At 44.3% G+C, this 24,673-nt stretch overlaps 1 protein-coding gene across 1 annotated transcript in view; it reads right to left on the bottom strand.

Moving 5' to 3' along the window:
* LOC124605842 (chitooligosaccharidolytic beta-N-acetylglucosaminidase-like) overlaps positions 1 to 24,673 on the bottom strand; it is a 306,694-nt gene that overhangs the window by 16,635 nt on the left and 265,386 nt on the right. The window contains exon 7 of the mRNA XM_047137772.1: positions 14,870 to 15,093. Coding sequence (XP_046993728.1) covers positions 14,870 to 15,093 — 224 coding nt within the window. The remainder of the gene's footprint in view (positions 1 to 14,869; positions 15,094 to 24,673) is intronic.

Raw genomic sequence — 24,673 nt, 5'->3', positions numbered from 1 at the left:
AAAGGATCCCCTTAAGACCACCTCCCCCCCCCCCCCCCCCCCCAATTCAGTGGCATCCTTGGTATCACTCGAGAACTTATGTTGGGGTATTTCAAACTGTCCCTGTGCAGAGATACTCATTCGCTTACCCCTACCAGCAGCAGGGAAAGGCAACCCATTCCACAGTAGCGCCTGATAGCTGCATACGAGATCAGAGAGCTGTCGAAATGGTTACATATGCGGCCGGCGGGTTGGGATCGCTAGATGGATGCTCTGTTCAGAGACATTTTAAAGTGTCCACCAAAGGTGTGCCAGTGGTACCGATGGTGTTGGTGAACTGGGGGATTAGAGAGACCCTTTGCCCTTTTATTTACGTGTGACTCAAAGTCAAATCCCACTGTACACACGCCGTAGGAGACCTCGAGAAAGGGGGGATGAAAAGGCATAAACGTACTTATTCTCCTTCGGATTACGTCCATATTTCGTCGAAAGGTTTTGAATGGTCCCTAGTGGTTCCATACTGCACACCTAAGTAATACTTGCTGTCTCGTTACACTCCGAAGTAGTGAGATGATGTTCAACGGGTTTTCAGACCTGCGATGTCCTTAGAAAAGGGTTGAATGGTTGAATCGTAGGGGTGTCAGCAGTGTCAAAATTTGTCAAGAAAGTTTTTCTGTTGTACACTCCACTGTAAGCTTAAGTTTCCGAGCGCGAAATGTGTGAAAACGATCGCTCCCTAGGGAATGCGTGGTTTCATTGACGGCTCACACTCCACCTTTTGTGGCCTTTTTCTGTCGATACTGTGCGACAGTGTGTTCGAAATGTTTCCCTCTGCCACCCATACGAAACCCGCGTGATTTCAACGCTAGGCATGAAAACACACTTGACCTCTTAGCACCAAATAATCCTGAGTTAATAAAGAGCATCAAAACCGATTCAGGGATTAGTGAACACAGGGATGTCGTAGAGAGATTGAATATTGCAATCCCCAAATCATCGAGAATTATACCTATTCAAAAAAGCAGATAAAAATTCACTTGACGTCTTCCTGAGAGACAATCTCCACTCATGTCAAATTAATAATATAAGTATAGACCAGATGTGGCTTCAATTCAAAGAAATAGTATCGGCAGCAATTGAGAGATTTATACCAAATAAATTAACAAACGACGGAGCTGATCCTCCTCGGTGCACAAAAACGGGTTAGAACAGTGTTGCACAAACAACGAAACAAACATGCCAAATTTAAACAGACGCAAAATCCCCAAGATTTGCGATCTTTTACAGATGCTCGAAATTTAGCTCGGACTTCAGTGTGAGTTGCTTATAACAATGACACTTTTTCTCGAAACCTGGCAGAAAATCCAAAGAGATTCTGGTCGTATGTGAAGTACGTTAGCGGCAAGAAACAAGCGATGCCTTCTCTGGGCGATAGCAATGGAGATACTATCGAAGACAGTGCTGGCAAAGCAGAGTTACTAAACAGCGTTCCGAAGTGCCTTCATAAAAGAAGACGAAGTAAATATTCCAGAATTCGAATCGAGAACAGCTGCCAACATGAATAACGTAGAAGTAAATATCCTCGGAGTAGTGAAGCAACTTACATCACTTAATAAAAGCAAGTCTTCTGGTCCAGACAGTATACCAATCAGGTTCCTTTCGGAGTACACTGATGCATTAGCTCCATACTTAACAATCATATACAACCGTTTGCTCGACGAATGATCCGTACCTAAAGACTGGAAAGTTGCACAGGTCATAGCAATATTCAAGGAAGGTAGTAGGAGTAATTCACTAAATTACTGGCCGATATCGTTAACGTCGATATGCAACAGCATTTTGGACCATATATTGTGTTCGAACATTATGAATTACCTCGAAAAAAAAAAAAACAGTCTATTGACACACAGACAACATGGGTTTAGAAAACATCGTTCCTATGAAACACAACTAGCTCTTTATTCACATGAAGTGTTGAGTGCTATTGACAAGGGACTTTAGATCGATTCCGCATTTCTGGATTTCCGGAAGGCTTTTGACACTGTACCACATAAGCGGGTCGTAGTGAAAATACGTGCGTGTGGAATATCGTCTCAGTTATGTGACTGGATTTGTGATTTCCTGTCAGAGAGGTCACAGTTCGTAGTAACTGACGGAAAGTCATCGAGTAAAACAGAAGTGATTTCAGGCGTTCCCCAAGGTAGTGTTATAGACCCTTTGCTGTTTCTTATCTATATAAACGATTTGGGAGACAATCTGAGCAGCCGTCTTCGGTTGTTTGCAGATGTCGCTGTCGTTTATCGACTAATAAAGTCATTAGAAGATCAAAACAAAGTACAAAACGATTTAGAAAAGATATATGAATGGTGCGAAAAGTGGCAGTTGACTCTAAATAACGAAAAGTGTGAGGTCATCCACATGAGTGCTAAAAGGAACTCGTTAAAGTTCGGTTACACGATAAATCAGTCTAATCTCAAAGCCGTAAATTCACCTAAATACCTAGGTATTACAATTACGAACAACTTAAATTGGAGGAAACACATAGAAAACGTTGTGGGGAAGGCTAACCAAAGACTGCGTTTTATTGGCAGAACACTTAGAAAATGTAACAGACCTACTAAAGAGACTGCCTACACTACGCTTGTTCGTCCTCTTTTAGAATAGTGCTGCGTGGTGTGGGATCCTTACAAGATAGGACTGACAGAGCAGGCCTACGCCGAAATAGTTCAAAGAAGGGCAGCACGTTTTGTATTATCGCGAAATATATGAGAGAGTGTCACAGAAATGATACAGGATTTGGGCTGGACATAATTGAAAGAAAGGCGTTTTTTGTTGCGACGGAATCTTCTCACGAAATTCCAATCACCAACTTTTTCCCCCGAATGCGAAAACATTTTGTTGACACCGACCTACACAGGGAGGAGCGATCACTACGATAAAATAAGGGAAATCAGAGCTCGTACGGGAAGATATAGGTGTTCATTCTTTCCGCGTGCTATACGAGATTGGAATAATAGAGAATTGTGAAGGTGGTTCGATGAACCCTGTGCCAGGCACTTAAATGTGATTTGAGGAGTATCCATGTAGATGTAGATGTAGATTTTGACCTCCATCGCAGAGGCGCTATACGAAGGCGTGAAATCTCGGTAAGAGAGGATGTGACGATTTCCCAGCATGTGACGCGTCCACAGTGACGTTCGGTAGATTTGTAGTGAAATTTGTGCCAGTGTTACATCATTACCCTACCTTTCACCTTACATGAACTACTGTGCTCTGGCGTTATATTTACATGTGTCAACACCTTGCTGTTTGACGCGTGGCCGAGCCAGAGAGTGATGTTGGAGGGCGCCACACTTTTGCCCACTTCTGAGGAACGTTGGAGGCACCTCTGAGCCAAAGTTCAAACTTCTGTGTCTCAATGGGAGGCAATTATGGAGTTTCAAAGAAGCGGTCTTTTAGTTGTGTTGTGCAGTGTGTACAGAGCAATGCAGCTGCTCCTACCAATGGGTTTTTAAGTAGCCTCCAACACCTTCAGAAACAACGAGATTTTCATATTCTTTGGCTCGCTACGCACGAACTATTAATCCTACGGAAAAATGAACAGGCGTTTGTTGTAGGAAATTTAATGTAGTTAAATTTTGTCTTGGGTATGTTTTTGTTGGAGGCCATGGTTTTCGAGTTGTGACGCACAGAAGTGACCTTCAAACTCATCTCCATCCCCGTTCCCATCCCTCACCCGTCGGGATTTCTAGTACATTGTCCGTGGCACTCCCTCCTATCACTGTACAAAAAATTGCGAACTACTGAACTACTCCCGATATTCGACATTTTTGGTCTGTAATGATTGGGATATTACGCCACCGGCCTAGTCAGCTGTTTTGTTAACGTTATCAATTTGAATGTATCCGTGAGGGTAATGAAAGAAAAACGACTTTTATAAACGTTACAATAAAACTAACTGTGCTGACAATTCTGTCCAAACTCAAACCTCACAAACACAATAGTTTCTACATCTACATCTACATCCACATTTATACTCCGCAAGCCACCCAACGGTGTGTGGCGGAGGGCACTTTACGTGCCACTGTCATTACCTCCCTTTCCTGTTCCAGTCGCGTATGGTTCGCGGGAAGAATGACTGTCTGAAAGCCTCCGTGCGCGCTCGAATCTCTCTAATTTTACATTCGTGATCTCCTCGGGAGGTGTACGTAGGGGGAAGCAATATATTCGATACCTCATCCAGAAACGCACCCTCTCGAAACCTGGCGAGCAAGCTACACCGCGATGCAGAGCGCCTCTCTTGCAGAGTCTGCCACTTGAGTTTGTTAAACATCTCCGTAACGCTATCACGGTTACCAAATAACCCTGTGACGAAACGCGCCGCTCTTCTTTGGATCTTCTCTATCTCCTCCGTCAGACCGATCTGGTACGGATCCCACACTGATGAGCAATATTCAAGTATAGGTCGAACGAGTGTTTTGTAAGCCACCTCCTTTTTTGATGGACTACATTATCTAAGCACTCTCCCAATGAATCTCAACCTGGTACCCGCCTTACCAACAATTAATTTTATATGATCATTCCACTTCAAATCGTTCCGCACGCATACTCCCAGATATTTTACAGAAGTAACTGCTACCAGTGTTTGTTCCGCTATCATATAATCATACAATAAAGGATCCTTCTTTCTATGTATTCGCAATACATTACATTTGTCTATGTTAAGGGTCAGTTGCCACTCCCTGCACCAAGTGCCTATCCGCTGCAGATCTACCTGCATTTCGCTACAATTTTCTAATGCTGCAACTTCTCTGTATACTATAGCATCATCCGCGAAAAGCCGCATGGAACTTCCGACTTCGTAGTCAGATGGCCTGACGAATACAACGACTTTATTTGATGCTGCTAAAATTCATAAAACTTTGAGGTAAAATGAACACAAGCGTCAATTTCACAATCTGCAAGTGCTCGACGAAGCCGGTGGTATAATAAGGCCAAGACCAAAGAAGGTCAAATGCGATAAATGATCATTCGCTTACAAATTATTGTAGCGCATTGGGAGGGAGTGCTATGAACAACATAGTAGAGATCGTGACCGGTTGAGGCTTAGTGTGAGGGTGGGGGTGCATTTGAAGATCACTTTTGTACGTTTCTCTTGAATAACTCGAAAACTACAGGCTCTAGCGAAAACGACATTAAATTTCCTACAAAAAAGTGTTGTTCATTTTTTGTATAGGAGTCATAGTTCGAGCGTGGCAAGCGGGAGAATATAAAAATCTCGCGCATGTTATTTGACGGCGCTGCAGGTTGCATAAAACCCTTCAGCAGTGTCAGATGAATCAGCCTATATCGACCGAAGTTTAATGTCTACGACGATAAGATTTCAGTCGCACGATGCAGTTATTAATGTCAAGAACACAGTTTTGAAAAATTCGAAATTCACTTCGACTAGCAGATCGTGAAGTCACTTTGTCCATTTTATCACACCCGTTACATCCGCGAATTCACAGTCCGGTGAACAGCTTTAAAATGTACAAAACTGCGTAACTGTTTTTATAGCAACTTAAATGCTGTAAAATGCATGAAACCTGATTAAGTGATATACACTCCTGGAAATTGAAATAAGAACACCGTGAATCCATTGTCCCAGGAAGGGGAAACTTTATTGACACATTCCTGGGGTCAGATACATCACATGATCACACTGACAGAACCACAGGCACATAGACACAGGCAACAGAGCATGCACAATGTCGGCACTAGTACAGTCTATATCCACCTTTCGCAGCAATGCAGGCTGCTATTCTCCCATGGAGACGATCGTAGACATGCTGGATGTAGTCCTGTGGAACGGCTTGCCATGCCATTTCCACCTGGCGCCTCAGTTGGACCAGCGTTCGTGCTGGACGTGCAGACCGCGTGAGACGACGCTTCATCCAGTCCCAAACATGCTCAATGGGGGACAGATCCGGAGATCTTGCTGGCCAGGGTAGTTGACTTACACCTTCTAGAGCACGTTGGGTGGCACGGGATACATGCGGACGTGCATTGTCCTGTTGGAACAGCAAGTTCTCTTGCCGGTCTAGGAATGGTAGAACGATGGGTTCGATGACGGTTTGGATGTACCGTGCACTATTCAGTGTCCCCTCGACGATCACCAGTGGTGTACGGCCAGTGTAAGAGATCGCTCCCCACACCATGATGCCGGGTGTTGGCCCTGTGTGCCTCGGTCGTATGCAGTCCTGATTGTGGCGCTCACCTGCACGGCGCCAAACACGCATACGACCATCATTGGCACCAAGGCAGAAGCGACTCTCATCGCTGAAGACGACACGTCTCCATTCGTCCCTCCATTCACGCCTGTCGCGACACCACTGGAGGCGGGCTGCACGATGTTGGGGCGTGAGCGGAAGACGGCCTAACGGTGTGCGGGACCGTAGCCCAGCTTCATGGAGACGGTTGCGAATGGTCCTCGCCGATACCCCAGGAGCAACAGTGTCCCTAATTTGCTGGGAAGTGGCGGTGCGGTCCCCTACGGCACTGCGTAGGATCCTACGGTCTTGGCGTGCATCCGTGCGTCGCTGCGGTCCAGTCCCAGGTCGACGGGCACGTGCACCTTCCGCCGACCACTGGCGACAACATCGATGTACTGTGGAGACCTCACGCCCCACGTGTTGAGCAATTCGGCGGTACGTCCACCCGGCCTCCCGCATGCCCACTATATGCCCTCGCTCAAAGTCCGTCAACTGCACATACGGTTCACGTCCACGCTGTCGCGGCATGCTACCAGTGTTAAAGCTGCGATGGAGCTCCGTATGCCACGGCAAACTGGCTGACACTGACGGCGGCGGTGCACAAATGCTGCGCAGCTAGCGCCATTCGACGGCCAACACCGCGGTTCCTGGTGTGTCCGCTGTGCCGTGCGTGTGATCATTGCTTGTACAGCCCTCTCGCAGTGTCCGGAGCAAGTATGGTGGTTCTGACACACCGGTGTCAATGTGTTCTTTTTTCCATTTCCAGGAGTGTATGTAAGATCTTAGAACACGTTAGTTATTACAACTCACGCCACAGCAATCAATTCAAAGCAACAGACGCCAATCAGTGATCACACCCATGTGTGTTGTCCATTCAGTTTGGAGCGAGGCTCAAAACAGTTTAACACTTTCTTTCCACAGTGACCACATAAATATTGAGCCCATTCCGTATTCGGAAAGTAAGTGTGCGCCAGTATTTGACGTAAGTTTTGCACGCTGCATACACGGGCACTCTCTCTCACTGTTCGACTGATTATCCGTATGGGCTTCGCTCCCACTGCTCGTATAGCAGTTTCCTTTTATACATTACTTTTATCAGTAGTATTACGCAGATTATCATAACATTAAAATTTTAGCATACTCAAATAATTAAGTAAACTTGTTAGTATGAAATTTGTATGGTAACACTAGAAGAGTAATACATCCTGTAGTTACATTTTACACTATAGAACAAGATAGCTGAACCAGCAAATATACATAAAAAGTAAAGAGAAGACAAAAATCACAACTCACTGGGGCTGTGCTCTTCCAAAACCACTGTTCAGTACATAAATGACGGAGTAAATGGTAGAATTAACGATAATATTGGCAGCGTTGGGGGGGAAAGAAACAAAAAACGAATGTAGAAGAGAGAAACTGGGAGCTGACGATATCTCTCTGCTTTGTTTCTTTGTTTGTTTGGTTGTTTGTTCAGCGCATAATGAGAGCTGCACATCATTCAATGCTAGTTTACTGCGTATATCCTTAAAGAATACAAACTGCATTCTGTAAGAAAAAAAATTGATGGCGTAACTTCTGCACTTTTATATGCAGGTACAATTTACATGCAAATTCGTAAAAAATCTATACAAGTATTGTTGTTATTTTGTATTCAGTAGGAAGTTCATCATTATCAAAGGCAAGAATTTCCTGCTATTATTAATAAATGCGAAAGCAGTTTAAGAATAACAGAAACATGTTTTCTACAAGTCTAAACGATGTTTGAATTTTTGGGGGAATTGCGTTTTACAGCGCCATATGACAGATCTATACTGTTTTTTTTTTAATTTTTAGTATAATGCCCCTGTAGTTTACTTTGCAGATCAACAATTTTTGAGTAAAATCTGAGTTAAACATTGGCAATTTCATTTTTGTTATAAGTAGTGTGTTTATTTTTAACTAACAGACAGGAGAATAACTGTGTAGAACAAAAATGTTCTGTAGGTTACGCAGGCCTATCTACATCCTAACTCAGTTTCTGGACAGTTCGTCGCTTCCGGTATCTAAGGGTACCTACGCGTAGCAAGACACTGATGATATACATAACAGAACGATCGAGATGAGGTACAGGGCTACACGTATGCGGCACACCTAATGAACGGGTAATGCGGCCACGATCTTAACTGGCCGAGTCTACTACCGTAGTGCAGGCTCACTTATGATAGTCTACAGTACCCTATGGTAGTTTTACAACTCTAACACTCAAAGTTAGCAATGTCTTCATAAACTGAGTCGTTATGTCAGTCTCCCGCTGCATTCAGCGGACCCTCACAAGAGGAGCAAATCGGCCAACAGTAAACCTACGCATACTGCCTTGTATTAGTCTTAGCGTACAGCTAGCAGTGCCGCAACAACAGACTCGTGACACAACCGAGCAGTCCTAAATGCGACCTCGAGGGCGGAATGTGTGGTCTACTCTGATCAACAGCAAGAACCGTGAGTAGGTGTGACAAATTTGTTTGCAAGCAGGACACCCACGTGGGGTAGTCGTGCGGTCTAGGACGCCTTGTCACGGTTCGCGCGGCTCCCCCCGTCGGAGGTTCGAGTCCTCCCTCGGGCATGGTTGTGTATGTTGTCCTTAGCGTACGTTAGTTTAAGTTAGATTAAGTAGGTGTGTAAGCATAGGGACCGATGACCTCAGCAGTTTGGTCCTATAGGAACTTTCCACAAATTTCCAAATTTTGCAAGCAGGACACACTCAGGCCTATCGTCTCGTGTGGGGTATTTTGCAGGTATTTTCAGCGAATTACAGATACAAAGTTCATGGCGGTAGAAAATGAAAAGAAATGATATTAATCTGTGATGAACCACTGGAGCCCACGCGCCCCTTATAACAAAATACTCAGAAAATTATGTAAGTCTGCAGGCTTTCGTGACCGTTGTCACTGAAATTAAAATCTTCTGGGTTATTAGGCTGCGTCATATTTCTTCTAAAATTGTCGACGTTTCGACCCCTCTGCAGGGCCCGGATTCTTAGAGTCAGCTGAGTTAGCCCATCTCGAGGTCACCTTTCGTCAGAGTGGTTGCAGTGAGAAAGAGATCAGGCATGCGTTGCGCTATCTACCAGCTGCGTACCGGATGGCATCAAAGTCTACGGCCTTTCTGCCTTACCCATGGAGCATATCGAACAAGATTTGTGGTGGAGGGCACCATGTACCACAACTAGTCACTTCATTTCCTATTTCACCCGCAAATAGAGTGAGGAAAAAACGGGTGTCCGCATGCCTCCATACGAGGCCTAATCTCTCTAATGTTATCTTCGTGGTCCGTACGCGCAATGTATGTTGGTGGCCGCAGAATCGCTCGGCAGTCGGCCTCAAATGGCGGTCCTTTTAAATTTTCTCAATAGCGTTCCTCGGAAAAAAACGTAGCCTTCCCTCCAGGAATTCCCATTTCAGTTCTCGAAGGATCTCCACAATACATGTATGTTCTTCGAACCTTCCGGTAACAAATCCAGCAGCCGGCCTGTGAATTGCTTCGATGTCTTTCTTCAATCCGAGCTGGTACGGATCCCAAACACTCGAGCAGTATTCAAGAATAGGATGCACTAGTGCTGTGTACGCCTTCTCCATTATAGATGAGCTACACTTTGCTAAAATTCTCCCAATTAATTGAAGTAGACCATTTGCCTTCCCCACCACAGTTGTCACATGCTCGTCCCACCTCATATGGCTTTGCAACGTTACGCCCAGATATTTAAACGACTTCACTGTCTCAAGCAGGACACTAGTAATATTGAACCGAACATTACAAGTTTGATCTTTATACTCATCCTCATTAACTTACATTTTTCCACTTTTAGGGCTAGCTGCCATCATCACACTAACTGGAAATTTTGTCTTCCTACACTCAACTTCGACACCTTACCGTACGGCCGGCCAGTGTTCAAATGGTTCAAATGGCTCTGAGCACTATGGGACTTAACTTCTAAGGTCATGAGTCCCCTATACTTAGAACTACCTAAACCTAACTAACCTATGGACGTTACACACATCCATGCCCGAGGCAGTATTCGATCCTGCGACCGTAGCGGTCGCGCGGTTCCAGACTGTAGCGCCGGCCACTGTGGCCGAGCCGTTCTACGCGCTCCAGTTCGGAACCACGCGGCTGCTGCGGCTGCAGGTTCGAATCCTGCCTCGGGCATGGATGTGTGTAACGTCCTTAGGTTAGTTAGGTTTAGGTAGTTCTAAGTCTAGGGACTGTTGACCTCAGATGTTAAGTCTCATAGTGCTTGGAGCCATTTTCTTACTGTACGCCACAGCATCATCAGCAAACAACTGCAGATTCCTGCCCACCCTGTCCGCCAAATCATTTACGTATATACAGAACAACAGCGGTCCTATCACACTTCCTGCCGGCCGAAGTGGCCGTGCGGTTAAAGGCGCTGCAGTCTGGAACCGCAAGAGCGCTACGGTCGCAGGTTCGAGTCCTGCCTCGGGCATGGATGTTTGTGATGTCCTTAGGTTAGTTAGGTTTAACTAGTTCTAAGTTCTAGGGGACTAATGACCTCAGCAGTTGAGTCCCATAGTGCTCAGAGCCATTTGAACCATCACACTTCCCTTGGGCACTGCCGACGATACCCTTGAACACTCGCCGTCGAGGAGAATATACTGAATTCTATTACTTAAGAAGTCTTCGAGCCACTCAGATATCTGTGAACTTATTCCACATGCTCGTACCTTCGTTAACAGCCTGCAATGCGGCACCCTGTCAAATGCTTTCCGGAAATCTAGATATATGTAATCTGCCTCTTGCCCTTCATCCATAGTTCTCAGTACATCATGTGAGAAGAGTGGAAGCTGAGTTTCGCACGAGCGAAGCTTTCTACAACCATGCTGATGTTAAGAGTGATCCAAGATCAGGGTCCTTTTAGGTACCGTAAAGGATGATCTCGGTTTGCATGAGGGGGGTGTTTACCGTATTTCTTGCAGGTGTGCCACGTCGTGTATCGGTCAGACTATCAGTACTGTGGACGATCGCTGTACTAATCGTAAGCGGCACACACACTTAGAAGAGCCGAGCAAATCCGTCGTTGCAGAACATTTTCTTGGCACCGGTCATCCTTTAGAATATAACAACGCGGATATTCTGGCACGCAGTTCTAGCTACTTGTATAGCGTTACGAAGGAAGTAGTTGAAATTAAATTAACGAGTAATGTGGTAAATAGACTTGGCGCTTTTTCTTTAAACTCTGCACTGAATTCAGCTCTCTCTCTCTCTCTCTCTCTCTCTTGTTAAAAAAAAAAAAAAAAAAAAAAAGGAGGGACAGAGTTAATGCTACCACACCAATTTATTATTGATTTAACTATCTACAACTCCTGACGTCGACCGTCTTTGGTTTGTGTGACGGCGCCTTTGTTTACAGTGTACGTTCGTGTTATCCTTCCGGAGTTCCTCTGCAAAACGAGGTTTTAAATTCCCTTGCACAGCGCTCACCTGCTGCAGCTTTTCCTTTGAAATGGCAGGGTGTGCTCCTGTCGTAATATCAGAAGTTGTCGACCTCGTCACCCGGCTGCATTGTCGTAAGTTATCTGAAAGCTGTAAACGCCGGCAGAAACCCAGGTCTCATACACAGAAAATGTCCACGAACGACTTCCGAAATTTTGTTGGTGGAGTTGGGGGTTCACTCTGTAGACCTATAACGCCGACGTTCATCTGCATTCAAATGGCTCTGAGCACTATAGGACTTAACTGCTGAGGTCATCAGCCCCCTAGAACTTAGAACTACTTAAACCTAACTAACCTAAGGACATTACACACATCCATGCCCGAGGCAGCATTCGAACCTGCGACCGTAGCTGTCGCGCGGTTCCAGAGTGTAGCGCCTAGAACCGCACGGCCACAACTGCCGGCGACGTTAATCTACTGTAGAATTATAGGCGTGCGGATGTGAAGGGGTTCTGTAGTGCTCAGTGCACGCAATAGTGATTCTCCCACGTGGTAGTCGGGCGCGGTCGACCGTAACCCTGACGACGAATATGCGAGGGCTCAAGTTCCCATGCCCTCAAACATCGGTTCACTGCCACATCTGAATGCCCCACAAATCTGGATGCTGCACGATGCGACCAGGCGGCCAAACGGAGTCCCACAGTGAGACGTCTCTCAAACTCTGTCAGGTGCTGATACCTCTGTCTCGCAAGAGTACGTGGCATCTCCGTGTCCGTCACAGCCATTACTCACCATCTGAAGCTATTCACGCCCATTATATACCAGAAGCAGACCCGCGACAACACTGATGCTGAACAAAGCTAATGCAGTCTGACGGCCATTCTACCTGTCACACAGAATTTTAACTCCATAATCATTTATAACCCGTCGATGGTGTGTACATGTACACTATGTTGTGTCTAGACAAGACAGCCTAGACACAATGAGAGGAAGCCGAAAGGCACGCGCTAAGCTAAAGCAGGATGGCGTGAGGTCTGAAACAGGATACGTAATGAATGCTATAAAGAAAAGTACGTAGCTTCTGGAATACTTAACTTTAATCCATCCTTTTGGTACATCTGGAGATTGTGGCGATACAAGTGATACTCTTTAGATACACGCAATGTTACTAATGGCGCCTTGCTAGGTCGTAGCCATTGACTTAGCTGAAGGCTATTCTATCTGCTCTGCAAATGAGCGAGGCTTCGTCAGTGGGCATCGCTAGCTACGTCGTCCGTACAACTGGGGCGAGTGCTAGTCAGTCTCTCGAGACCTGCCTTGTGGTGGCGCTCGGTCTGCGATCACACAGTGGCGACACGCGGGTCCGACATGTACTAATGGACCGCGGCCGATTTAAAGCTACCACCTAGCAAGTGTGGTGTCTGGCGGTGACACCACACACTATGTGGCCAAAAGTATACGGACACCCCAAAAATATACGTTTTTCGTATTAGGTGCATTATGCTGCCACCTACTGCCAGGTACTCCATATCAGCGACCGCAGTAGTCCTTAGATATCGTGAGAGAGCAGAATGGGGCGCGCCGCGAAACTCGCAGACTTCGAATGTGGTTAGGTGATTGGGTGTCACTTGTGTCACACGTTTGTAATCGAGATTTCCACACTCCTAAACATTCTTAGGTCCACTGTTCCCGATGTGGGATGGTTCCTTTGAAAGGGCACGGCCGATTTCCTTCCCAATCCTTCCCTAACCCGAGCTTGCGCTCCGTCTCTAATGACCCCGTTGTCGACGGGACGTTAAACACTACCCACCACCACCACCATCACCACCTGTTCCCGATGTGATAGTGAAGTGGAAACGTGAAGGGACACGTACAGCACAAAATCGTACAGGCCGACCTCGTCTGTTGACTGACGGAGACCGCCAACAGTTTAAGAGGGTCGTAATGTGTAATAGGCAGACATCTATCCAGACCATCAAACAGGAATTCCAAACTGCATCAGGATCCACGGCAAGTACTATGATAGTTTGGCGGGAGGTGAGAAAACTTGGATTTCATGGTCGAGCGGCTTCTCATAAGCCACACACCACGCCGGTAAATGCTAAACGACGCCTCGCTTGGTGTAAGGAGCGTAAACATTGGTCGATTGAACAGTGGAGAAACGTTGTCTGGAGTGACGAATCACGGTATACAATGAGGCGATCCGATGGAAGGGTGTGGGTACTGCGAATGCCCGGTGAACGTTATCTGTCAGCGTGTGTAGTGCCAACACTAAAATGCGGAGGCGTTGGTGTTATAGCGTGGTCCTGTTTTTTATGGAGGGGGCTTGCACCCCTTGTTGTTTTGCGTGGCACTATCACAGCACAGGTCTACATTGACGTTTTAAGTACCTTCTTGTTTCCCACTGTTGAAGAGCAATTCGGGGATGACGGTTGCATGTTTCAACACGATCAAGCACCTGTTCATAATGCACGCCCTGTGGTGGAGTGGTTACACGACATTAAAATCCCTGTAACGGACTGGCCTACACAGAGTCCTGACCCGAATCCTGCAGAACACCTTTGAGATGTTTTGGAACGCCGACTTCGTGCCAGGCCCCACCGACAGACATCGATACCTGTCCTCAGTGCAGCACTCCTTGAAGAATGGGCTGCCATTCCCCAAGAAACCTTCCAGCACATGACTCAACATATAACTGCGACAGTGGAAGCTGTCATCAAGGCTAAGGGTCGGCCAACACCATATTGAATTCCAGCATTACCGATGGAGGACGCTACGAACTTATAACTCATTTTCATCCAGGTGTCCGGATACTTTTGATGGCATAGTGTATGATGTTATATTGACACCTGACCATGTCTTCTGGGTGCTGTACTTTTTGTCAGGAAGTATTGTCTGGAAATATAACAGTTATTTTTCAAAGATCTTACCTTATTTAGGTAGCGAACCTAAAGCTAATTATTAGAATGAACGTAAAGTGGTTTAAGAATCAACAGTGTGCAAACTAGGAGTACACCCGTGCAGTCATTTCTTAGCAGCTCTTTTGACTGAGTTACACCGTGTGGCGCTCTGGATCAAGCATTAACTGAGCAACGAGTTGGAAGGCACCGTGTCGGTCTCCATATCACCGACAAACAGAGCCATCACGACGCGATATGCCAACTGCTGGTGTGAATTTTCCAGCACGCTGACAGTTAACGGCACGGTACCTGGAGCTGTTGAGGAAGCGCTCGATGTTTCCAGGCCGCGTGAGGTGCGAGCTCCAGAGGATGGCGGGCACGTCGCTGGAGCCCCGCGCCGCGTCCAGCGCCTCCAGCGCCGCCTGCTGGAACTCGGCCCACAGCCGCAGGAAGCCGTCCTGCGAGCGGTCCCAGCGCCGCTTGCTCATGTACTCCAGGACCTCCGCGCTGGAATTCCAGCACGAGTACGACACCTGCGGGCATGTCACGAAGGTTGTCACTCTTCTGGGCTGCCTCCTAGAACAAAGTTCCCTGAAACGACGGAAAAACACACACGTCAAGGAAGAACCGTGTAAAGCACCTTTTTACACCTAAGCTTTTTGAAAGAACCCTTAACAACGAAGCGAACGTATAACAGCGGACGACAATTCTGTCCGCTGCAAACGCTAGGCGTGCATGAGCGGCAGTCCAGTGTGTTCGGTGGGTATTCCCTTGTGTTCGACCGTGTTCCGCTGCATGTCGGACATTTACCGAACCATCTAAGGAAGTTCTCGTCCTCACTGCTTCGGAGCTAGCATTACAGAAACCTTACGTCTGCTACCTTATCTACTTTTGTTATTGTAGACGTGAGTTGCGTGAGAGATGCAGTGGTTCGAAGTGAATGTAATGTTGCTGACGGAAAAATATTAGATAACATACAAGCTTCTGGTATCTAAGAGACGCACAGCAAAAATTCCGAAGGACTAACAAATACGGCTGATAGAAAATTGCTGATGCAGTCAAAGGTCCTACTGAAGATGCGAAAAAGTAGATAAATTCATTAGATGCTTGAATCAGGAGTAAATAAGCACAAGCTTTGTAATTCTTTTATAAAAAAGAAAAAGCAAAATAAATTTCCTTTTAAGAAAACAAGTGCGTCTATGTATCTACTGTCTAGGGTGAAATCCATATTTATTATAACAATGGATGTACATGTGTATGTATTTTCCGTATCTCCTCCTAACTCACTCTACCGATTTCAACCAACATGGTTTCTATATCATTTACTATCTGGAAAGAATCGCTTTGGGGGCAAGAAACACCCGTCTATCAAAGGGGTGGGGTTGGGGGGTGAAAAAGAAATTCATCCAGTGTTTGAGAATCAGAACATTTAATAACTTGCAACAAACTTTACACATAATTTCAATCCCTTTATGGAAATTTTTCTCGCTGATGACCCCCACAAAATGATGAAGGTAAAAAAATTATCACTTACTGCATTTTCGCTGTTCAGGCAGTAAAACTGACGCGCCAGTCACGACATTTTAATTTACTACTGACTGCATTCGCGTCACATTTTGCAAACGATACTCAAATATACCAAGAAAAGTAATTACAAAATTAAAACACTGTACGACACACAGTTCAGGAGATATGACTTCATAAACATCGAGATTCGTGAAAAACTATCGCATCATGCATGACGGTTAAATGAATTACTTCTTTCCTACTAATTCTATTCGCAGACAGTGTCTACATACGTCGCGGAATTTACTTAGAAACTTGTATCATTGTACAAAACATAATTCAGCAGATATGACGTCATATACATTGAGTTGTGTGAAAACAAATCTGCAGCATACAGTTCGCTAGACACACAGGTGAATTATATGTACAAATATTTGTGATATACGACAAATAAATGTGAAATATGAGTGACATGTGCATACATGGGGAAAGCCACGGCTGATAAAGCTCCTCCTAAACCTATAGATTTCAACCAAAATTGATACACATACTATTTAGTATCTGAAAGAAATACTTTGGTTGTGAGAACCAGTGACCTACTGGGGTAGGAGTGATAACGTAGAGATGGACTGACAGAGGGAGGAACCAGGAGATAAATGGACAAGGAGGTGGGGGAGGAGGAGATGGATAGAGAAGGGGATGGAGAGAGGGGTACAAAGGGGAGAGGGTAAGTGGGGTAAACAGGGGGGAAGGAGATAGACGAGGGAGAGGAGGCGATGCATAGCTGAAGGGGAAGCAGAACTTACACTAACACAAGACTGGGATAAACACATAGCCGGGCAATGCCCGGTACTCAGCTAGTTAATAATATACGAGAGATCTGATCATTCTCTGTAAACACATGTCTGACGTACCACTGTTATCTAGATATTTTTCATCACAAATAAATATGGTTTACGCGGGATTGCGCTAGCTACCCTCTAACAACTGGACAGCACATTTTATCGAGTAACCTGTATATTATGTCGTATGTATATTTAACTTGTCATTTATCATATATTATTGATACTGTCTTCCTTATACGCACTTTAATAAGATCCTAGAATTGCTTTGCGTATGTGACAGCAACAATCAGAAGCTACTAAAATGCGAAAGCCAAGATCGCTTGATTTTAAGACCTTCATTCCAATTACTTGTTTCGACAGAATCGTGCTGTCATCTTCAGATTGACGTTACACTTTGGTTATATCTTCTCATACATGTGTCGTTGACATTTTGAGAAGAAAATGACACATGTATGTGAACATACACGCAAAGCGTAGTGTCAATCTGAAGATGACACCACGATTCTATCGAAACAAGTAATTGGAATCAAGCGATCTTGGCCTCCACAAAATATATATACAACAAATGGTTCAAATGGCTCTGAGCACTATGGGACTTAACATCTGTGGTCATCAGTCTCCTAGAACTTAGAACTACTTAAACCTAACTAACCTAAGGACATCACACACATTCATGCCCGAGGCAGGATTCGAACCTGCGACCGTAGCGGTCGCTCGGCTCCAGACTGTAGCGCCTAGAACCGCACGGCCACAGCGGCCGGCATATATACATCGTCCCAACAACAAGTGTAACTTATGCTAACGTAATGCCTCCAGCTGCTAATAACCAGAGTGTAAATGCTGGCCTTTCTTTGTGTTACGTTCGTCGTCGGTAATTACCATTCTGCTTTCAAACTTCCTCTTCGACAGTAATGAGAAGCCAACGACATCGTTAACCGATATTCGTGTAAAATACTGGACTAATGCCGAGGAGAGATGACGCTGCAGTTCGGTGTTTACTGCACTGCCTCCACGTATTTCATGTTTTCCTACGGGTTTTTTCTTGTTTCGTCAAAAACAGTGCGCTCGGCATACAGAATAATCTTCTCTGAGTATCAGATTTTGGCATAGTGGCTTAATAGTGCTGTATCATGTATGCTCATCGATTATTGTTAGCGCCAAAATACAATAACGTAGCGTTATGTCGAGTTGTCTTCCGTTGCCTCTAGTGTCAACGCTGGTTCGCCGATACAAGTCCATGTTAGTGGAAACTGGTGAGTCGTCCGCGAATGCTCAGTATTGTGTTCGCTCCATTCACTCCGATGAAGAGGGAGCTTAAGGTACGGTATGTGTGTAGCCTAGCAACCTCAGTCACTCGTTACGTGTCACTGCTGATGGGCTTCCAGTACGAGATGCTGATGCTAGGGAGAGTTATTTGTTCTCGTGCTATGCGTGTGCCACATGTCATACTGCTATGCGAATGTGTATCGAGTAACTACATCACACATAAACCTAATGATTACAAATGTTGATGGTGTTGAGACAGCAACCAGCCACAAATTTATTTTAAGTTCTTTTATTCAAATGGAACCTGTACAAAAACGAGACAGCAGTTATCCGTGGACGGACAAAACAAGAAGAGGTGCAGATACGGAAAGGTGTCCGACAAGGTTGCGCACTATCCCCTGTTTTCTTTAACCTATACATTGAGGAGGCGCTGAAAAAAGTAAGGGAAAATTCACAGACAGGTGTAGTAATTCATGGCCAACGAATAGATATGGTAAGATACGCCGATGATATAGCTGTCCTTGCTGAAAGTGAAGAAGATCTTGTAGTCCCACTGAATAGAATGGATAGAGTTATGGGGGAAGAATATAATATGAGAATTAATAAAGCAAAAACAAAAGTAATGGCATGCGACAAAAAAGATCAAGTGAAAGTCCAAGTTCATGTAGGCAATGAACTGCTTGAACAAGTTGATAAATTTATTTATCTGGGCAGTAATATTACCAGGGATGGAAGGAGCAAGGCAGAAGTGAGAAGTAGAATTGCTCAAGCAAAGGCTGCTTTTAACAAGAAGAAAAACATCTTAACATCTAAGAGCATCAGCCTTGAAATAAGGAAAAGATTTTTGAAATCATATGTGTGGAGTGTGGCATGCTATGGGTGTGAAACATGGACTCTCGGGACAGAGGAAGACCAGAAGCTAAATTCTTTTGAAATGTGGTGCTATAGACGCAAGCTCAAAATAAAATGTATCGACAAGGTCACAAACGAAGTGGTTCTGGAAAGAGCAGGTGAGAAGAGAAGCTTCTGGAGTTTCATTTTTAAAAGAAGAGTGCAATTTACAGGCCATCTATTAAGACATAAAGGACTCCTGAACACAATCATAGAGGGATATGTCGAGGGAAAAAAACCAAGAGGAAGACCACGACTGAGGTACATGGATCAAATCGTGAAAGATGTGGGTTGTAACACCTATAAAGAAATGAAGAGAAAAGCTGAAAGACGCACAGAATAGAGACAAGTTGCCATTGTAGCTGTTGCAAACCAATCCTTGGATTGACCACTACAGAAGAAGAAAACGTTACTGGTTTCGAATCATTACGATTCATCGTCAGACGGCTTTCATGCTTTCATTACAACATGTACTGCGTTTTTTTACTGATTAGTTATCCTAAAACATAAATAATACATAATTATAAGCACGTCACAAAGATGGTTGAGTTACAGATTTGCATTGGGATGTGACTCACATGAAATGTCGATTTGGAGTACTTGTTTTCATAGTTTTCGTCCAGCAGACAATGTTTGTAGTTTTCGCCGCATTCACATCGTTGCACACATAAACTTGCATAATTGAGCACTTTAGATTTGTCACTGAATGCATTTCCACCACATTTCAGGCGTTGCACACGTAAATTTGTATCACTGAGCACTTCAGCTTAGTCACAGAACATACTTCTAACATGCACCGCATGTTTTTATAGGTACATAGTGTTCACAAACATATGAGTGTCAAAGATACTATGATATATCGTAATATTACAAAGATGCTACATGTATGGAAAAAGATCATATATTCACTTACGCAACTGAAACGCCTTTTACACCAGTGCAGAGAGATACTGATTATGTGAATAGTAGAGCGAATACTGCTACACTAATTATAAAGATATTCCATGTCAAAGCTTATATATATATATATATATATATATATATATATATATATATATATATATATATATATATATATGTATATATGTATGGCTAATACAGTACATTATTCATTTACATTTAGCATCATGAGAATTGTAGCAACAGATAAATTTGCTACTTGATCTGCAGATGAATCGTAATGATTCGAAGTTGGTAACGGTACGTTTTGAATAAAAGAACTTGAAATAAATTTGTGGCTGGTTGCTGTCTCAACACCATCAACCTATGTCTTCAAATAACAGCCACGGTCTCCAACCATGTCGTCATATGACAAAATCGCATTAACATAATAATTGTTTACGTCCATTTCAGTACAATGACTACAGTAAAACTGCAGGAAGGGCAGTAAGGTAGTCATAAGATTTTAATTATCACCTTAAAAAAAGCAACAACAATGTTTTTAAATTAAAAAAATTAATTTAATTTTTTAATTGAACTACAAACTGATTATTGTTGTGTAACTTTTTTTCATTGGTGGTACTGTTGTAGACGTTTGTAAATTCAGGTGCCTGGCAGAAGTGTTTGGCACAGCAAAACTAAAAATAAAGTCTATACCACAGATGTAGATCTTTAGTCATCAAAAATGAAGTTCCTGTACTAGTTAATAGTACCGCGTCATGAAGTAGAGCAAACGTTGTCGAATTCATTGCCCTGTGATTAGAAAAGTACCTGCGCTACATTTCACAAGCAGCAAGAACACGTCTGAAAAAAAAAAGAGTTAAAAAATACCATGTCAGAGTACTGAGCTTCTGGCCTGGTTTAAAAGGACTGTAGGATCCTCTGCTAACATCTGAGGCTGACCTATTTACGCTGCGATTACTCATGCTAGACGCGTGATTTTTGTGCTTTTGTGTCTTCTTAATGTTGGTTGTATTGACAGCTTTGTTTTCAAACACATTGAAATAGCTACATGAACACTTTGTTTTTTTCCTACGAGTGTTTCCCCATAATGGAGATGAATATAGGCCTACAGTGAAAAAGTCAATTCTGGTGAAGGAAAACAATAGTTGACGGTATTGTCGTTCTGTCGTTGCAACTACAAAAAATGCGTTTTTTTTCACCGGATGCCTTTCGCTTTATTGAGGTAAAGCATCATAAGTGGCCTGTAATTAAGTTATTTACATTCTGATTTGCTTTAAGAGCAAAAAACAGCTCGTTAACAATATGCTGGTCTTTACTTACGGCATATTATTAACGAACTATTTTTCGATCTTACAGCAAATCAAAAAGTAAATAACTTAGTTGCAGACCACTGATTATGCTTTACCGCAATAAAGCGAAACGCGTCTGGTGAAAAAAAAACGCATTTTTTGTAGTTGCAACGACAGAACGAAAATACCATCGAGAATTGTAAAGCAACTACGTACAATATGGCCATACAAATGAAGAATTTATTGAGAACAATAGTACTTGGTGCTTACTGGGAGAAAAAAACAAGGCGGAAAGAAAGCCTCTATATATTTCCTTCTAAGTATTGTTAGATGTGTCTGTATGTGTATATCTTTTCAGCAAATAAATATTATTTTGAAATTTTTGGACGACGCTTTTCCTATTGTCTCAGTAGTAGTCGGGGGAGAGGGCGCTTTATCCTACCACATTTCTCAAGAACATCCACTGTAGTCGAGTCGCTGTAGGAAGGTCCTTGACAGCTGCAGTGGGTTGGGTACAGCAGCTCCACGTGCCTACTGCAACCAATCACGTTACGCGATTTTGTAAGCGTCTCTATAACAACGCCTCAGCGTTCCCGGAGCTCTGTTAACACCTATTGTTTTCGCCTGCAACCGTTTGCACTTCGTAGTTGAAAGCTAGCAAAAGCGTTTCCTGCAGTCTTGGATAAACTCACGCCCAATCAACTTTACGAATTTTTCTTTGGTCATTAATCAACTCTGCCACCATTGCTAGTTCCTTAATGCTGCCACTGTATTCCGACTTTTCGTACGGAGGACAATCCTTCATAGATCCGCTTCCACCACTGAGGTGCCAAGCTGCTAGGCGGATAGCATGTACAACTTAGGGGCCGTGTAGGAGGGCTCAAGCGCATCGATTGTGCTGGTCAGTGGTTTAGATTGATCCAGCTGCTATGATTATGTGAGAGTAATTCTGAAGCTAAAGCCACCCATTCATTTCCATTGAAACTACAGCGGAGGCATGAAGCCCAATAACGAAGTAGAACGAAGTAGGATTGCAGCTCCGTACCGCCATTTTTCGACAGGGACAGCACCAGTCGTTACGGACTTTTGCCAACGATGCACAAGAGTTGTCATTGAGGTACGTATCCAGCAGATTTAATTTCCTTTTATAATAGTATTTCGTTCAGGCATTTCTGCATTGCAGCGTGGTTTAGTAGGTTGCCGGCATGTCGCGTGGAAGTGCTGCTTTGTGAAATTTAGCGTGAATATAAATCTCGCCAATGGTGGATCGTAAGCCACGTCAGCCCTTTGCGTATTCTCCACAATTGCCCTACAATTTTTTTTCTGAAACTGACAAATTAATATATCAAAATTTAGTAGGGAATAGTGCCCACAAAGACCTGAACCAGCTGAGGCTGCCCACCGTCTCACAGCTTTGATCACCGCATCTGAGCTCGGGAAATGTTTGCCATGTCGTTCATCAAAGGCCCAAAGAGATGGTAGTCCGAATAAGCTGATAAATAATGCCCGTAATAAGATGGATGTAGCAGGACAGTCCAGCCAGATTTGACAACTGTTGTGGGACCTGGCATTATCGTGCTGCAACCGAACGTTTGTCTTCTTCTCTGACTTGATTGTGGACATTTTGGCTTTCAAAATAGTTAGCTTCATCTTCGTTCTGAATCAGCAGTTACATCAGGTTCCAAGACGTTCGAAAGAGCAGCAGTACGCCTGTCTCAGAAGGTGGTGCAATCATTTTGCCTGCAGATGGCTTCTTTGTTGGAGACTTTGCTTGTCACTGCTCCACAGACTGTCTTTCGGATTTCGTTCGTAATGGCTCGTAGCACCTCCAGTGATGACCGTGTTCAGAAAACTGGGACCTTCGGCATCGTATTGGCCCAGCAGGTCCTTAGAAATTTCCATTTGGTGATCGTTTTCGTTTCATGTAGACGTCCACTGGAGTCGTCTCCCACAAATTCTGCGATAAACGTGGTAGAGTAAGTTCTTGTCTGAGGCATTACAACCGACGTTCAGCTGTACACCCAATTACATCGTCGTAAGACACGATCATCACGGATGTGTGGCTCGAGGCACTGTTCATCACGAAGGATGGTAGCTCAACAGCATAGACAGTGTCTTCACTGGACTCGCACATCCTGTTCATTACTCCTGAAAAGCAATACCCGCTACCTCACGTACATTATTCACGTCTGCTGTGTTGTTTCCATACGAGTTGTGCAGGCATCGACGGATTTCAGTTGGTACAAGTTGCCCAGCAGAGAAGAATTCAACGACACATCTCTGTTTTATACATACCTCAATGTCAAGATTACTGTAGGCTCCAAGCCACCCGAAACAACCACACCTTACACAAATGAAATGACAGAATTTCAGACACTTTACTGGTCTCATACAGATATGATTTTACGTCTGTTGACTGAAGCAGCGAGCAAAAATTTGTACCAAGGCCAGGAATCGAACACGGGTTTCCTGCTCAGTAGGCAGGTGCGTTAGCTACTTTTTTTTTTAATCTCATTTTGTTCGTTTTCTTTCGTTGTATTTGCTCGGTGCGGACGTCGCGAGACACCCGTTTATGTTCGTCGTTGACCAATTAACTCCGTTTTTTTTTATTACAGAGGGCAGCTAACCCTCTGACCGAACAGGCTGAGCTACCGTGCTGGCTTTCTTTCTTTCTTCTTTCTTTTTTTTCATTGGATATAACCCCCTAAGCTATCTTGGCACAGCGGTTTACACACCTGCACATATTACCCTGCACGCCTCCCTCCTCGATTCAAATCCTCACTGCCGGCTCAGTCTACTTTAAATTCCCCCTTATACACTAACAGAACTGCCGAGGCTCTCCGTATTTTGGAATAGCACCTGTGCATTGAGGCCGCGCGTGGTAGCCGCTCGTTTTGGGGCGTGTTGTCACGGTCCGGGCGGCTTCCCCCTGTCGGAGGTTCGAGGTTCGAGTCCTCCCTCGGCCATGAGTGTGTGTGTTGTCCTTAGAGTAAGTTAGTTGGGTTAAGTAGTGTGTAGGCTTAGGGACCGATGACCTCAGCCGTTTGGTCCCTTAAGAATTCACACACAATTGAACACTTTGAATCTGTGCATTGAACGTAAATGGGGGATACAGCCTTAATCCAGGTGCAGATACTTACACAGATGAAATGACACAATTTCAAAGACTTTACTGGCCTCATACAGATATGATTTTATGTACGTAAACTGAAGCGGCGAACGAAAATTTGTAGCAAGGAGACCCGGGTTCGATTCCGGGTTATGGAACAAATTTTTGCGTGCTGCTTCAGTCTACATAAAACCACTCCTTGCCTATCCCAGAAGACTGTGTAAGAGGTCCATGACTAAGGAATTTATTGCTAGCGCACTCGAGCAGATGTAACTTCGATGGATTGCTCACGCGCTGCCTGCGA

Source organism: Schistocerca americana, chromosome 3 (genome assembly GCF_021461395.2).
Source record: "Schistocerca americana isolate TAMUIC-IGC-003095 chromosome 3, iqSchAmer2.1, whole genome shotgun sequence".
NCBI classification, from domain to species: Eukaryota; Metazoa; Arthropoda; class Insecta; order Orthoptera; family Acrididae; genus Schistocerca; species Schistocerca americana.
Note: the sequence above shows the minus strand (reverse complement) of the source record. Positions and strands in the feature narration are given on the sequence as shown.